This window comes from Cervus elaphus, chromosome 4, assembly GCF_910594005.1.
Source record: "Cervus elaphus chromosome 4, mCerEla1.1, whole genome shotgun sequence".
Taxonomy (NCBI): domain Eukaryota; kingdom Metazoa; phylum Chordata; class Mammalia; order Artiodactyla; family Cervidae; genus Cervus; species Cervus elaphus.
The window spans coordinates 56,888,027-56,903,392 of NC_057818.1; the positions used below are offsets into that span (position 1 = coordinate 56,888,027).

General features: G+C 48.7%; 1 protein-coding gene across 6 annotated transcripts in view; it reads left to right on the forward strand.

The window, feature by feature from the left end:
- The window catches only part of MYH14 (myosin heavy chain 14), an 88,168-nt gene that overhangs the window by 36,674 nt on the left and 36,128 nt on the right, over positions 1-15,366 (forward strand). For 4 of the 6 annotated variants that reach the window (XM_043899892.1, XM_043899893.1, XM_043899896.1 and 1 more), the window contains 7 exons: positions 3,897-3,992; positions 6,154-6,272; positions 7,462-7,614; positions 7,783-7,956; positions 8,329-8,502; positions 9,960-10,074; positions 13,880-14,067. In XM_043899892.1, coding sequence (XP_043755827.1) covers positions 3,897-3,992; positions 6,154-6,272; positions 7,462-7,614; positions 7,783-7,956; positions 8,329-8,502; positions 9,960-10,074; positions 13,880-14,067 — 1,019 coding nt within the window. Of the gene's footprint in view, positions 1-3,896; positions 3,993-6,153; positions 6,273-7,461; positions 7,615-7,782; positions 7,957-8,328; positions 8,503-9,959; positions 10,075-12,208; positions 12,308-13,879; positions 14,068-15,366 lie in introns of all 6 variants that reach the window. The other 2 variants (XM_043899891.1, XM_043899894.1) reach the window with 1 other exon arrangement.

Below are 15,366 nucleotides of genomic sequence, written 5' to 3' on the forward strand. Positions count from 1 at the left end.
CCGGGTCTTACTTGTGGCTTGTGGGGTCTAGGTCCCCAACTAGAAATCTAGGTCCCCAACTAGAAATCAGCTAGAAATCTAGGTCCCCAACTAGAAATCAGCTAGAAATCTAGGTCCCCAACTAGAAATCAGTCTTCGCCACTGGACCACCAGGGAAGTCCCTCAGGAATTTTTTTTTAACCCTCTTTATTTTGAATAATTTCAAGTTTACAGAAGAGTAGTAGGGAGTCCACAAAATTGTTGCATGCCTTCTCCCAGACTTCTCAAGCATCACCACTTGCTACATCTACTTTATGCTCGTCTGTCTTTCTAATTACTTGTTCTGAGTTGTTGAGAGTAGGGGTGTTGCCCAGGGACCCCTTCACCCTTCGTGTTAGTTTCTGATGGCCGCTGACACAAATGATCACAAATGTCATGGCTTATAATAACACGTTTACTCCTTGACCAAAAGTACTTCCCTCCCCTGGTCAGAAGTCGAAAATCAATCTGACTGGTTAAAATCAAGGTGTCAGCAGAGTTGGTCCCTTCTGGAGGCTCCGGGGAGATTTGTTTTCTTGTCTTTCTAAGCTTCCAGAGGCCACCCACATGTCTTAGCTCGTGTCCCCTTCTTCCATCTTCAAAATGCAGTGCTCTCGGGAATTCCCTGGCAGTCTAGTGGTTAGGCCTTAGTGCTTTCACTTCGAGGGCCCAGGCTCCATCCCTGGTCGAGGAACTAAGATATCTCAAGCTGTCTGGCCGGGCCCAAAAATAGAAAACAGAAACAAAGTATATCACTCTAACCGCTGCTCATGTGGCTGCCCCATCAGCCTCCCGTTATAAGGACCCTTCCGATCACATTTAGGGTCCACCTTGATAATGCGAGATTCATCTCCTGTCTTGAGATCCTCAATTTCATCACATCAGTTAAGTCTGTTTCTCCCTTCGAGGTAACATCCGTAGGATTCAGGCTGTGGACATTTGGGGGGGGGCATTATTCATCTCACCACCCCCTGAATCTGTCAGTGCATACTCTGACACAGACGCAGTACGGTGTCATCGTTAGGAAATGAACATTGGCATTATGGGTACTGTTTATCTAATCCATAGACCTTATGCCAACTGTCCCAGTAATGTCTTTTATGGCAAAAAAAATCTTTTTTCACAGACCTTATGCCAATTTCCCCAGGAATGTCTTTTATAGCAAAAAAAAAAAAAATTTTTTTTTTGTTACACACACACACACGCTTCCCCAGTCCAGGATCACACGTGTTGCATCTAGCTGTCACACTTTACTCTTTATCCGTCTGGAACGGGTCCTGAGTTTTTCTCTATCTTTTGTGACCTTGACACTTTGGGAGATTACAGGCTGGTTGTTTTCTCAGTGTGGGTGCACTTTCTCTTGATTAGATTCGGGTTACGTGTTTTTGGCACAGGTCTCCCAGAAGAGTTCCCCGCCTTCTCCACCTCCCACCACGCCCTTTTCCTGAGTAAACTTTGTGCAGAAGCTTATGTAGCACAGACACCAAAAAGTGAGCTTGAAGCACCCAGCTTGGGAAAATTTCTGCAAGTGACACCCCGTATGACCAGCACCTCGAAGTCCCCGCAAGCTCCTTCCAGTCGCCAGAAACCCCCGTAACCTGGCGTCTAACAGCATAGAGTTATTTTGTTGTCGTTGTTCCATTGCTCAGCCATGTCCGACTCTTTGCGACCCCGTGGACTGCAACACATCAGGCTTCCCTGTCCTTCACCATCTGCCTGAGTTTGCTCAAACTCATGTCCATCGAGTCAGCAATGCCATCCAATCAGCTCATCCTCTGTCGCCCCCTTCTCCTCTTGCCCTCTTGAATTTGGAACAGATTATTCTGCCTGCTCTTGAATTTGGAACAAACAGACAAACAGTCTGTGCACTTTCTTTTTCTTAAAAAAAAAAAATTATTTATTTGGCTGTATTAGGTCTTAGCTGAAGCACTTGGGACCTTTGAGTCACGTGGACCCTTCATTGTGCCGCCGGACCCTCTGGTCGTGGTGCAAGGGCTCAGCTGCTCGGCAGCGTGTGGGACCGTAGTTCCCCAACACAGGGGTTGAACCCAGACCCCTTGCATTGGAAGCAGGAGTCTTAACCACTGGACCACTAGGGAAGTCCTGACCAAATCTAGATCCAGTTCTGAACAAAATCAAGACCCATGTTCCTTTGGATCCCACAGTGACTACCCTCTATTAAAACTAAACACCAGACATTTTCGTATGTATGTAAAACAGCTCGGATTAGTCTCAGAGCATCTGAAACCATTATTCATAGACACGAATGTCCACTGGGATGTTTCAGAATCACTCGGGACGTGGACATCTCTTTGTGATACAGATGGGCTGCGTCTGGTGCCCACCCGCGCAGTCTCTGTGATGTCCAGAAACACCCCAATATGTTGCTGGGGTGGTGCCCATCCCTGTGCCAACCAATCCCTGCACGTTCCCAGGGTGTCCTCTAGGGGGCAGCATTGCCCACTTATGGCGAGATGTCTAGCCCTTTTGGTGCCTGCGTGCTAAGTCACTTCAGTTTTGTCCAACTCTTGGGTGACCCCATGGACCATAGCCGGCCAGGCTCCTCTGCACAGACGTACAAATACAATCCATCTTTTACAGCGTCCGAGTTGGAGAAATCAGCTACACACGACAGTTATTTGTAACCCCCAAGCCAACAGTCCTGGTGTTTGTGTGGTCCTTGGCATCATTCATAGAGGAGTGAAAGTTTTGAGCTGCCCAGGGAGCACCCAACCAGGTTCCAGGGGCTGCATTCCGCTTTCTTGTTCTAGTTCACACTGCAAACCAGTATCCTTTCTGCAACCTAGTGGGTGCCACGTTTTTCACTTTGGGGATGCTTTTTGTTTGGCGATTTCACTGTTTGAAATGCTCCTCCAAGCGTAGTGCTTAATGCCATCTGGTGTCCCTAGGAGCAAGAAGACTGTGATGCTGGGTACAGAGAAAATAGGTGTGTAAGAAAAGCTCCCTTCAGTTTCCAGTTATCGTGAATGTTGGTTGTGAGTTCAGTGTGAATCAATGCTATACATCAGATAAGGTGGCCTTTTAAAAATTTTTATTGAAATATAGTTGATTTACAATGTTGTGTTAATTTCTGCTGTACACCAGAGTGAGATATATATATAGTATTTTTTATATTTAAATCTTATACACATCACTTTATAAAAGGGACATGTGTGCATAGCCCGCCAGGCTCCTCTGTCCATAGGGTTCTCCAGGCAAGAACACTGGAGTGGGTTGCCATGCCCGCCTCCAGAGGATCTTCCTGACCCAGAGATCAAACCTGTGTCTCCTGTGGTTCCTGCATTACAGGTGGATTCTTTACCACTGGGCCACCAGGGAAGCCCAAAACGGATATGAGCAGACACCAAATGGCAATAAAGCAAACCTCATATATAAAATCTCCTGGAGAAGGGAATGGCAACCCACTCCAGCATTCTTGCCTGGAGAATCCCATGGACAGAAGGTCCATAGGGTCGCAAAGACTCGGACATGACTGAAGCGACTTAGCATGGACGCACGTCTATAAAATACAGAATTCATTTATCCATTCAGGTGTTTTAAGACGTGCCTGGAGTCAGGTGGTGGTGTAATTTGACATAGGGTTTTAAGCTAGATTTCTTTTTAAAATTTTATTTTTGTAATTGAGGTGTTGAAGTATAGCTGATGTATTATGTGTTAGTTTCAGATGTACAGCAAAGTGATTCAGTTATACGTATATATATCCTTTTTCAGATTCTTTTCCATGATAGGTTATTACAGGAGACTGAGTCTAGTTCCCTGGGCTGTGCAGTAGGTCCTCGTTGTCTCAGGTAGGCTTCTAAGGGGCTAGTTCACACCTTGGGCCACGTGTCGTGACCTCGCTCTCTGCTGCCCCCTAGCCATGCTGCGGATGGTCTCGGCCGTTCTCCAGTTTGGCAACATCGTCCTGAAGAGAGAACGGAACACTGACCAAGCCTCCATGCCCGACAACACAGGTACCGCCCCCTGGCCTGCTGCCCACCGTCATACAGACCTGCCTCCCCCGGGCCCGCCCTGATTTCCTGCCGTTGGCTGAATCTTTACTGAGAAAACACCTTCCACTCTTTACTTGATTATACAGAGTGTGAGCTCTGCTGAAAATGTGAACACCACCAGTGTGCCAGAGAGGGGGTGGGCAGGGTCCCCCATCATCTCAGCCCCTCCCAGGGTGGGCCCAATGAGCCCTGGGCGTGTCTCCTCCTCGCCTCTGTGCTTTGCTTTTTTTTTTTTTTTTGCCTTTCAAAAGCAGAAGTATAGTTGATATTCATTTTTTTTTCCTTTTTCTTTTTATCCAAATGAAAATAGCTCTGCTTCATTATTATGATAAAATAATACAATCTGGATGGGGAAGAAACTCTGGCAAGACAGCGAAGGATAAAGGCAGGGAAATTACCCATAATTACTGTTCACATTTTGGGGCAGCTGTCTCTGGGTTTTGTTCTATGTCTGTATCAATGAGGAGATAATTATCACAGAAATGGAATTGTGCTTGACACCCCCTTCCCCTCAGGATGGGAAGAGCTTGCTGTCCTGATCATGAAACCCTATGGGCTCATTTTCAAAAGCTGTATGACACAGGGCATATGAAGAAATGGGCATCCCTCTCTCTCTTTTTTTTTTTTTTGGTGGTCGGGGGATCTATATCAATATCAATGCGGAACCATGCAATATTCAGGATCTTCATTCTGAACCAGGGATCAAACCTGTACCCCTTGCAGTGGAAGCTCAGAGTCCTAACCACTGGACCACTAGGGAAGTCCAGAAGGATCATCTCTGACAGTGTCATTGATCTGAGCTATTTCTGTGACATCTGGTGGGTTCAGACACCCAGCAGGTGTTCAGTATGAACTCATTCATTCATTTGGTTTACAAACTGGGGTCAACAAAGACTTTTAAAATGGTCCACATTAAAAAAAATCTTAAAAAAAAGTACACACGGAGGGCTTGGAACCCTGTTAGGCTATCTTGTTACTGGCAGCGTAGTACTCTGTGCTGGGTTTGTTTGTTTGTTTTTTTTTCATTTTAAAATATTCTTGTATAAGGGAAAATCACTGCAGATGAATTAGAAATTGCAGTTGCAGAGAGAGACAGATTTAAATCTTCATCACCTCTCAGAGATAACCACTGCTGAAAAACTCCTCCTAGGTGTTTTTCCTTTTTGCTGGTGCTGAGTATTTGTAGTAGCTAACTTCCCATGATGCAAGTGATAGAAGCTTCGAAACACTTCTTAACGATCATTTTAATTCACAGGCGAAAGAAGAAACACACTTGCCTGCACAGTGCTGTCTCCATCTTCTGCCAAAAGAGCCGTTAACATTTTGGCAATTATTTTTCCTACAAAATAAGGAAGATCAATGAATTTTTAAAGATTTCTTTTGGGTTTGGCCACCTCAATGAATTGTTATGCCCAGAGCTGTCCCCCCAACATTTTATTAAGACACCTTCCAACGTACAGAAAAGTTCAAAGAATTTTATACAAAGCACTCGGATCCACCACTGAGATTCTACCATTGACATTTTACCACATTTGCCTCATTGACTATCTTTCCATCCTCTGCTCACTTGTCTTTTTTTCCTGGCACATTTCAAAGTTGCAGATACTGATAAAGACCCTTCAGCATGGATACCACTTACTGGCGTCCAACATTTGTTTACAATTATTTCTTGAACTTGAAGTGAAACATACATATCATGAAATGCACATGGCTTAAGTGTACCATGTAATAATTTATAATTATCATTTACTTATTTATTAAATAATTATGTATAATAATAATATTTAGTGACTGCAGAACACTCGTTCAAATGGGTGGACCCTGACTCTAACCAATCCCCAACGTTGGGCATGCAGGTTGTTTCCTGGTTTTCTCGATCATAAACAACACCGTGATGAACATCCTCTTAGTCCAGCCTTTACTCACCTCTGGTTTATTTTTGCCAACTTGGGGTCCCAGAAGGAGAATTGTTAGGCCAGAGAACACACACTTTTAGGACCCCTAATGCCTCTAGCGGGAAAGGCTGGGGTCCCACCAACAGCTTGGGGGTCGCACCCTCTCCCCCACTCCTCGCTGTCCCCACCTCCCAGTGCTGACCCCATCTTGTGCGTCTTGCCCTCAGCTGCGCAGAAGCTCTGCCGCCTCCTGGGCCTGGGGGTGACGGATTTCTCCCGTGCCCTGCTCACCCCCCGCATCAAAGTTGGCCGGGACTACGTGCAGAAAGCACAGACCAAGGAACAGGTGGGCGAGGCTGGGGGCAGTGGGTGCAGGGAGGGTCCTGGATTTTTAAGCAGCCTATACCTGTTCTTTCTCACTCACTCAGCAAACTTTGGCTGAATATCTGTTCAATTACCGACTCTGGTCTAGGTGCTAGCATAAAGGCAGTCATGGAAACAAGGACCATGCCTTCAGGGAGCTCAGGGTAGTAAGGAATCAGATAACAGAAGAGACGGGGATGCTTTCTATGCAGGAGGGGGTTGGGGTCGTCAAGAAAGCCTTCTCAGAGGAGGTGACATTTGAATTGAGGCTTGGATGGTTTAAGATAAAGGGAATAGCAAGTGTAAAGGCCCTGAAGGTGGAACAGGCTTGGTGAGTTGGGAACATTAAGGAGATCAGTGAGGCTAGAGAGCTGGGGAGAGGGTGATAGAAGCTGCAGCCAGAGAGGTTGGAAGGGGACAGATTATCCAAGGTCTTAAGGGCTACAGTAAGGAGGTGAGTTTTATTCAAAGTGCTTTAGGAGGCTAGTGAGGATGTAAGCTGGGGACCAACTTGATTCAGTTTGTCTTTTATAAAAATTCCCTTGTCTATTATGTGGAGAATTGGCTCCAGGGGGCACCGGTGGAGGCCACTGTCATAGTCTAGGCAAGTGATGATAGCAGAACATACACAGGTGATGCAGTGAGGGTGGGGAGAAGTGAACATGGATCAGCTATTTTCAGAATCCAGTTCTGGGGTAGAGGCCTCTGCCTGACCCTCGAATACGAGTGCTGGGCACTCGAGGTCCTAGGCGCAGTGGGGAATAGGAGACTGAGTGTCACTTTGACCCAGGTTCCATGCTCAGTGAAAGAGTGGTTGGAGAAGCTGAGGCACAGAGCTTTATTCGCAGGCCTCAGGTCACACAGCCTCTAAATGGCAGAGCTAGGATTCCAACCTTGGTGTCAGGCCCCAGATCCCACTCTCTTACCTGTGCTACAGTGGAAATTGGTTCAAGCGTTGGGTGGAGGATTCATGAACTAACGAGCCCCCAACACCTCATACAGGGCCCGGCACACAGTAGGCCTTCAGTAACGGTCCACCAGTGTTAATGTCATCACTCTCGATGAACCTCAAGGGGGCGGCTTCTGCAACCAGGGTCTCCGCACCAGCCCCGGGGGGATGGACCAGGGCGCTGAGGGGCAGGCGGGTCCTCACTGTGCGCCCCGCCCCGCAGGCTGACTTTGCGCTGGAGGCGCTGGCCAAGGCCACCTACGAGCGTCTCTTCCGCTGGCTAGTGCTGCGTCTCAACCGAGCCCTGGATCGCAGCCCCCGGCAGGGCGCCTCCTTCCTGGGCATCCTGGACATCGCGGGCTTTGAGATCTTCCAGGTCTGCTCTGTGTGTCTGGCGGGAGGCCGGGAGGGCTCCCACGCTGGCCTGGCTCCCCTTCTCTGGGTCCCTGTCTCCCTCTCTCTGGTCCCCGTCCCCCTCTCCCTGGGTCTCTGTCCCCCCCTCTGGGTCCCGCCCCTCTCTCTCATGCGTCCCCGCCCCCTGCAGCTAAACTCCTTCGAGCAGCTCTGTATCAATTACACCAATGAGAAGCTGCAGCAGCTATTCAACCACACGATGTTCGTGCTGGAGCAAGAGGAGTACCAACGCGAGGGCATCCCCTGGACCTTCCTCGACTTCGGCCTCGACCTGCAGCCCTGCATCGACCTCATCGAGCGGCCGGTGAGTGCACGGCTCCTCCCGCCACACCCCGCCGTCACCCGGCGGTTCACCCGCATCTCCTCTGCCTTCCGTGTCCTCTGCCTTCCATGTCGCTTTGGTCCAGCCCCTCCCTCTCTCCCAGCCTTGGGCTTCTCCATCAGTTAAATGGGGAAAACGGCCTAGATCTGTGTGACCGCTAGATGATTGGAACCCAGAACGTTCCTACCACCGGCCGGCTGGAATTGAGGGCTGATTGACAGCCAGAACTGTGATGGTGGTTCTCCTGTTGGCTAGTAGGTCCCAAGTGGCACAAGAGCTAAAAATTAGCAGCAACCTAAGTGTCCAGTTTTGGGGATCGGACTTAACACTTCTCCCTGCTCTGTCTACGGTCAGGCCAACCCCCCAGGACTCCTGGCTCTGCTGGATGAGGAGTGCTGGTTCCCAAAGGCCACGGACAAGTCCTTTGTGGAGAAGGTGGCCCAGGAGCAGGGCGGCCACCCCAAGTTCCAGAGGCCAAGGCACCTGCGGGATCAGGCCGACTTCAGTGTCCTGCATTATGCAGGCAAGGTAGGGAACAGGGAGTGGTGGGGCAGCCTTGAGGCATGCGGGTGGGAGTGAGGATGGAGGGAGGATGCAAGGGGAAGGCAGGGGCCACCTGGTGTCCACCGGAAAAGTCCCCGTCAGGCCAGGGGCCAGGAGCGAGGACTCTATCTGATGAAGTCAGCAAAGCCTTCCTCAAGGTGGGGGTATTTGCAGTAGGTTTTGAGGGATGAATAGGAGTTCACCAGGTAGAGAGTTAGGTGTATTTTATTCACTCATTTGGCCAACGTATGCCTTTTGTGTGTGCAGCCCTGTGCTGAGCAAAGTTGGGGACCCATGTCAGACATGATTCTGTCCTCACAAAGTTCCTTATCTGGGAGGAAGACTAATAAAGACCATTGGGATAAAAGGCTGATGAGTGCCTTAACAGAGGCAGCTACAGAGAGTATCAAAGGCCAGAGGAGGAAAGCCAAGGAAGGTCTCACAGAGGAGAGTGATGCTTGATCAAGCTCTAAATCAAAGGTCAGGGACTTCCCTGGTGGTCCAGTGGCAATTCAGGGGGCCGGGGTTTGTTCCCTGGTCGGGGAACTAGATCCCACATGCCACAACTAAGACCCGGTGCAGCCGAATAAATAACGAAAGGGCCAGCAGACATTTTCTGTCACTCGTTTCAGCTTTGGGGAACAGACAGTCTCTGGCACAACTGCTCAGTTCTGCCATCATAGCACAAAAGCAGCCACGAGTTCACACATAAATGAAGGCTATATTCCAATAAAACTTTATTTACAAAAGGAGGTGGCAGGCTGAATTTGGCCTGTGGACCGGGTCTATCTGGCAACCCCTGGTCTAAATGACGAGTAAGGTTGAGTGGAGGGGGGCGGAAACCACACACCCCAGGGCTGGCCGGCAGGAGACCCATGTGTCCTGTCCTAGAACTGTTGTTTCCCACACATTTTCTAAGATTTCCCGCAGGCCCAGGGCTGTGCTGCACTCACTCAGACTCAGACCCTGGCCTCTGGGAGCCACCCCGGAGAGTGGGGGAAGGAGGGCACAGCAGGGACTCCTCGTGGTCCAAGATTGTGACTCTCCCGGGAAGGAGCCGGCCCTGTGAAAATCCACGGGGGGCGAGTCACAGGAGGCGGGAACGGCAGGCGTCAAAATCCTGAGGTGGAAAGGAGCTTGCACGTTTGAGGAGGAGTGTGGCTGAGAAAATAAGAAGTGATGATAGTGGATGAGGTCATGGAGGCGCGGGCAGAGTTGTCTCAAGCCAAAGGCAGAAAGGGAGGGGAGCCAGGCGGCGAGTGGCTGAAGTTCGGGAGGGAGACACAAGGTGGCGCCAGCGCGCTCGTGAGCGGTGAGCGCGGCCCCCGCACCCCTCCCCACCCCCAATCTGGGGGTTTTCAGAGCTTCTGCGAGGCTCCTTGGGAAATCCGAAGAGCCTCAGTCCATTCCCCCACCACCCTCCTCTGCCCGATCTCATTCAGGTCGACTACAAGGCCAACGAGTGGCTGATGAAAAACATGGACCCCCTGAATGACAACGTCGCAGCCCTGCTCCACCAGAGCACAGACCGGCTGACGGCGGAGATCTGGAAAGACGGTGAGGACCCGCTTCCCCGGCCTGTCCTTGGAGCTCTGCGAACCCCTTCAGTTTTGTTTCACAGGCTGAGTTCTGAACCTGAGTTGTCTGCTCAGATACAGAACTGGTACCAGGACCGACAGTCTCACAATAGTGTTTCCAGTTAGTGACTGAGGGATCGATATTTCAAACCAGCTTTGCATTCACTGATAAAACACCCAGCTTAATCAGAAATGAGACAAGGATGCTCCCTGACAACACTGCTGTGAAATACTGTTTTGGTGATAGTTTATGCAATCAGACCAGCAAAATAAATGAGCATGTGAATAGTCAAAAGGAAGCTATGAAGTTAATTGTAGATGTCATATGTCCATCCCGCCCCCCGCCCCTGGCAAAAAAAGATCAAGAGATTTGAATGAAAAGGAATAAATAACAAGAGAACTCAGATGAGTGATATTTTACATATTAGTTAACTTTCATACTTTGCTTTCCCTTCAGGGATTCAGGGAAGAAGGAAGGAGCAAAAACCAAGAGATAGTTTTGGTTTCCTGCTCCAACAAGACCCATGTGAGTTTGGCCATCAGTCTTTTCAGATGGACACTCCTAGGAGGCAGATAGAAAAGCTATGTCCATGCTTGTCCCTGATCCTTGGAGGAAGTTTGAGAGATGATTTATAAAACTAGCAAAACCAGCATCTCCGTTTCCCCTGATTCCAGGTTTCCAGAATCTGTCAATTGTCTTAATCTTTTATTGAAGTGAAAAGCATAGTAGTGGAAATGTCAGCCCATGCAATTAGACAAGAGAACAAAATAATCAAGAAGAGTCGTTCCAAAACAGACTCAGAGCAAAATGGCATAGGGCATCTTGATACAGTCAGCTGATTTTAGACAGTATCTCATGCCGTTTATACAAGAAGATTTGAAAAGCAGTATTTGAGTTTCAGTAACAGAACCAGAAGGACTTCCCAGGTGGCGTTAGTGGTAAAGAACCCACCTGCCAATGCAGGAGACATAAAAGACACAGGTTTGATACCTGGGTCAGGAAGATCACCTGGAGGAGGAAATGGCAACCCACTCCAGTATTCTTGCCTGGAGAATCCCATGGACAGAGGAGCCTGGTGGGCTACAGTCCATGGGGTTGCAAAGAGTCAGACACAACTGAGAGACTTAGTATGCACACACATGAAACAGAACCAGGTTCTGCCGAGAAACATCTCCTTCAGACTGAAAATCTCCCCTCTCAACTTCTTAAAATTCATGCCCTATTCATGGCCACATGATGTTCCCCCAACCCCTCACATGCTCTACCCCATATATGCTTGGTTCTCAAAGGCTCCAAGAGAGAAAGTAGAAGTGGTAAAGCCTCTTGATTGTCCTAGTCTGAAATCCAGCACAGTATTGTCTCCTCCACAATTCTCCCAAACAAAGCAAGTCTTAAGATCAGCCCAGGTTTGAGAAGCAGCCAGTCCCAGAGTGGGATGGGGAATTGGGGCCATTTCTGCATCAGTCTTTACTACAGCTGCCCTGAGTCCAGAGTCGGCTTTGCTTTCTGGCATCCTGACAGCCCAGCATTGGGTACCCAGCATCCTCGGCAGCTCAGGGGAAGAGACCAATGAGACCTGCTCTCTTCAGAGAGGCAAACGCAACAAGCTGGGTGGGAACCTTGGCTTAGTCCTGAGCTTCCTGGCAGCCAGGGCAAAAAGGGGATACCTAATAAAAACAGATACAGACCCAACCTCTAGGGAGAGAGGTTTTCTCCCCCTCCCCCAACCCTGGGCATTAAATTCTCAGAGGACATTTATCCTTTCAACCAACATTGGTGCCCTCACTAGTCAACATAAATGTGAACAGGACAGTCTCCCTGGCTTAAAAGTTCATGGTCCAGTGGTTAAGACTCTGCCCTTCCAATGCAGGGGCTCAGGTTCAATTCCTGGTCGGAGAACTAAGATCCCATATGCCGCACAGTGTGGCCAAAAGGAAAAAAAAATTAATGGCCAAAGTCAGGTTTCCCCTCCTCCTGCTTTGCTGTGTGCTGTTGACTAATAACCCTCTCTTCTTTTTCCTTCCTGCCACCTTCTCTGTCCTCTCATGCTGCTCCCCTTCGCATCTCCCACCCCATCTCCCTGCCTCTCCCCCCATCTGTCCTCACCCCCCAGAACACGGGGGCTTGCAGCAGTTCTCTTTCCTTGGCTCCTTCCCACCGTCGCCCCCAGGATCTTCAGGGAGGCACGGCTCTGCCATTTCTCCATCAGGGGGTGGGTGTTGCTGTGCGTCAACGGGTGAGATTTCCTGGACGAGGAGGGTGGGCCCTTCGGACCGGGAACCTGTTTTGAATGTCTATCCCCTTTCCTTTCCATCCAGAGATCTCCCCCTCTTCTTTTTCCCCCTCTTGTCGGCTCCCTCAGCAGTTTTCAGATTCTTCATAGCAGCACAAGGCCTTCTTTGAACTAAACCGCATGTAAACATACAAACAATTATGATGGTATTAAGTTCATTCAGGGTTTTTTGTAATAGTGTACAAAAATCTGAACGAATTTTTTGGCCACCCCTCTGTCAGCTGGCATTAATCCAGCATATACTATGTGCTGAGCACTTTTACTATTATTAACACGTGGAACCCTCCAAACACCCAGTCAGGTGTTAGTGCTCTTACCCCTGTTATAGGTGAGGATGTGGAAGCCCAGAGAGGTTAAGTCACCTGTCTGAGGTTACACAGCCAGTAAGGGGCCGAGTTGGGATTTGAACCCAGAGCCTCCCCTCTTACCTGTCCTTTTGGTAATAACTAGGGGCATGGCGGTGGGGGCAGGGAGACTTAGACCTGGGGAGGAAAAATGTCATATCTGAACCCCCACTGTTCACCAGGCTCTGCTTTCTGGGAGAATCATCTAGTTGAGTCCATAACCCTCATGATTGGGGATTGCAGGCTATCAGATTCTGCCCCAGCTGCAGGTCCTGGAACCACACGTGATTTCATACATTGAATTTGTGACAAAGGAGTGGCTGTTGCTCACTAGTTGAAGTGACACCATCAAATAATAAAACACAGTTACGGAACTTTCCTGGTGGACCAGTGGTGAAGGTGCCATGCTTCCAGTACAAGGGCCCTGGGTTTGATCTCTGGTCAGGAAAGTAGGTCCCATATGTGACAAGTAAGACTTGGCCAGCCAAATAAATAAATAAATATTTTTTTAAAAAGACAAAGTTACCATGAAATCAGGCCTTTCTGGGAAAATGGTGACTGTGGAGGCAGTTGGTGTTGTTTGTTTTTTCTTTTCTTTTTTAAAATTTCTTTTTTATTTTTTGGCCTTATTTTAAATATGATAATAAAGCCACCTTTCACTGCATTTTTAACATGACACTGTTTTAAGTTCCTAAAAATGCGCCTGTGGTTATCACCCTTTTCCTTCTCGGTACCTCAGTTTCCTCATCTGTAAAATGGGGATGACTCTTATAGGCTTATAAACAAGCCGATGTATGTCAAGTGCTTTGAGCAGAACCTGGCAGAGAATCAGTGCTAAGGAAGCATTTGCTATCATCATCATTTGTTGATAAGGAAAATGGAGAAGAAGGGTCAGGGTTTGAGAGGATTCACACCATTTTGGTTCAGATTCTGGGTCTTCAGATCCTAAACTGTGTGGCCTTGGGCACAGTTTTCCAGCTTTCTGAGCCTCAGTTTGCTCGTCAGTGCAATGGGCTGATAATACCTGCCTTGCTAGTCTATGAGAGATGGTTCATATGTAACGTATCAGGCCTTATAAATGTTATCCTTGACTTCGGCCAATTCAGTCCCCTAAAACTGACCCCTGACTTTATTCTTTCTCCTACAGTGGAGGGCATTGTGGGGCTGGAGCAAGTGAACAGCCTTGGGGACGGCCCACCTGGTGGCCGCCCTCGCCGGGGCATGTTCCGGACAGTGGGACAGCTCTACAAGGAGTCCCTGAGCCGCCTCATGGCCACACTCAGCAACACCAACCCCAGCTTCGTCCGCTGTATCATTCCCAACCACGAGAAGAGGGTGAGTGATCCAGCCCGGGGAGAGAAGATGGCTCTGGAGGGAGGAAAAATCCCAGTCACTGAATTTGGTTGGAGCTATGTCTGGTCCCAGGCTCACTTCTGACTGTCTGTGTGACCTGAGTATGTTGCTTTCCCTCCCAGGCTCATGGCCCTGTTAGGAAAATTTATTCATTCATGGGGCTTCCATTTTATCGAGCACCTACTAAATGCCAGGTGGTAGGGATACAGTGAAATCAAGGAGGGCTCCCTGGAGGAGGTGAGGTCTGAGCTTGGAAGGATAAGTGGTATCTCAAACAGAGAGCTGCTTGTGCAAAAACCTAGTAGTTGGTGGGAGTATGAAATGTGCAAGGGATAGAAAAAAGGCCACTGGAGCTGGGGAGAGGTGTCGGGAGACCATGCCTGGCCTCCCAGGCTATCAATAAGTTTTCTAGTTGGGAAAATCAGAGAACTGACCCTGTAGAGAAGGATCAACATAAGAGAAGATGAAACTACAAAATTAGGTGCTTGGGGCTCATACTGTCCTCAGAAGGTAGGAGCTGCAGTTATTGGGGAGGTGGCTCTGTGTGCATCTCCGATCTCTGTAAATACTGTGCGTGTGTTAGTTGCTCAGTTGTTTAACTCTTTGCGACCCTATGGACTATAGCCCGCCCGGCTCCTCTGTCCATGGGATTCTCCAGGCAAGAATTCTGGGGTGGGTTGCCAGTTCCTACTCCAGGGGATCTTTGCAACCCAGGGATCAGACCCACATCTCTTGCATTTCCTACATTGGCAAGAGGATTCTTTACCCCTGTGCCACCTGGGAAGCCCCTCTGAAGTTGGAATGTGGCTTAACAATCAATGACCTGTCAGAGTGTAATTGACAGGAGTTTTTCTTTCTTAGTGATATATAAAATAGCAGTGTGTTTTATAATTGAGGGTGCCTTATATTTGATGAAATATGGCATACACAGACTCAGCCGCTTCTCCATAGAGCCCTGGTCCTTTTAAGTGGAAAATGGCGCTTAGAGTCTAAGATGTGGGTGTTTGGTGTGCTCAATGGTATCAAGGTGTCACTCCAGGGGGATTCCAGTTGTAGCTGAGGTTGGTTGATCTAGAGGTTCCATAAAAAAAACTGGTTATTGTGTTGACTACTCTGGGGGCCTGGGCAAGGCAAGAGTTATCTTTTAGAATGCATAATTTTTGTAGTGTTTAGATTTTTACTGAGTGCCAGGTAGTAGGGATACAGTGAAATCAGGGAGGGCTCCCTGGAGGAGGTGAACGCTTCCTGGGTTTCCTTGGTGGCTCAGTGGTAAAGAATCTG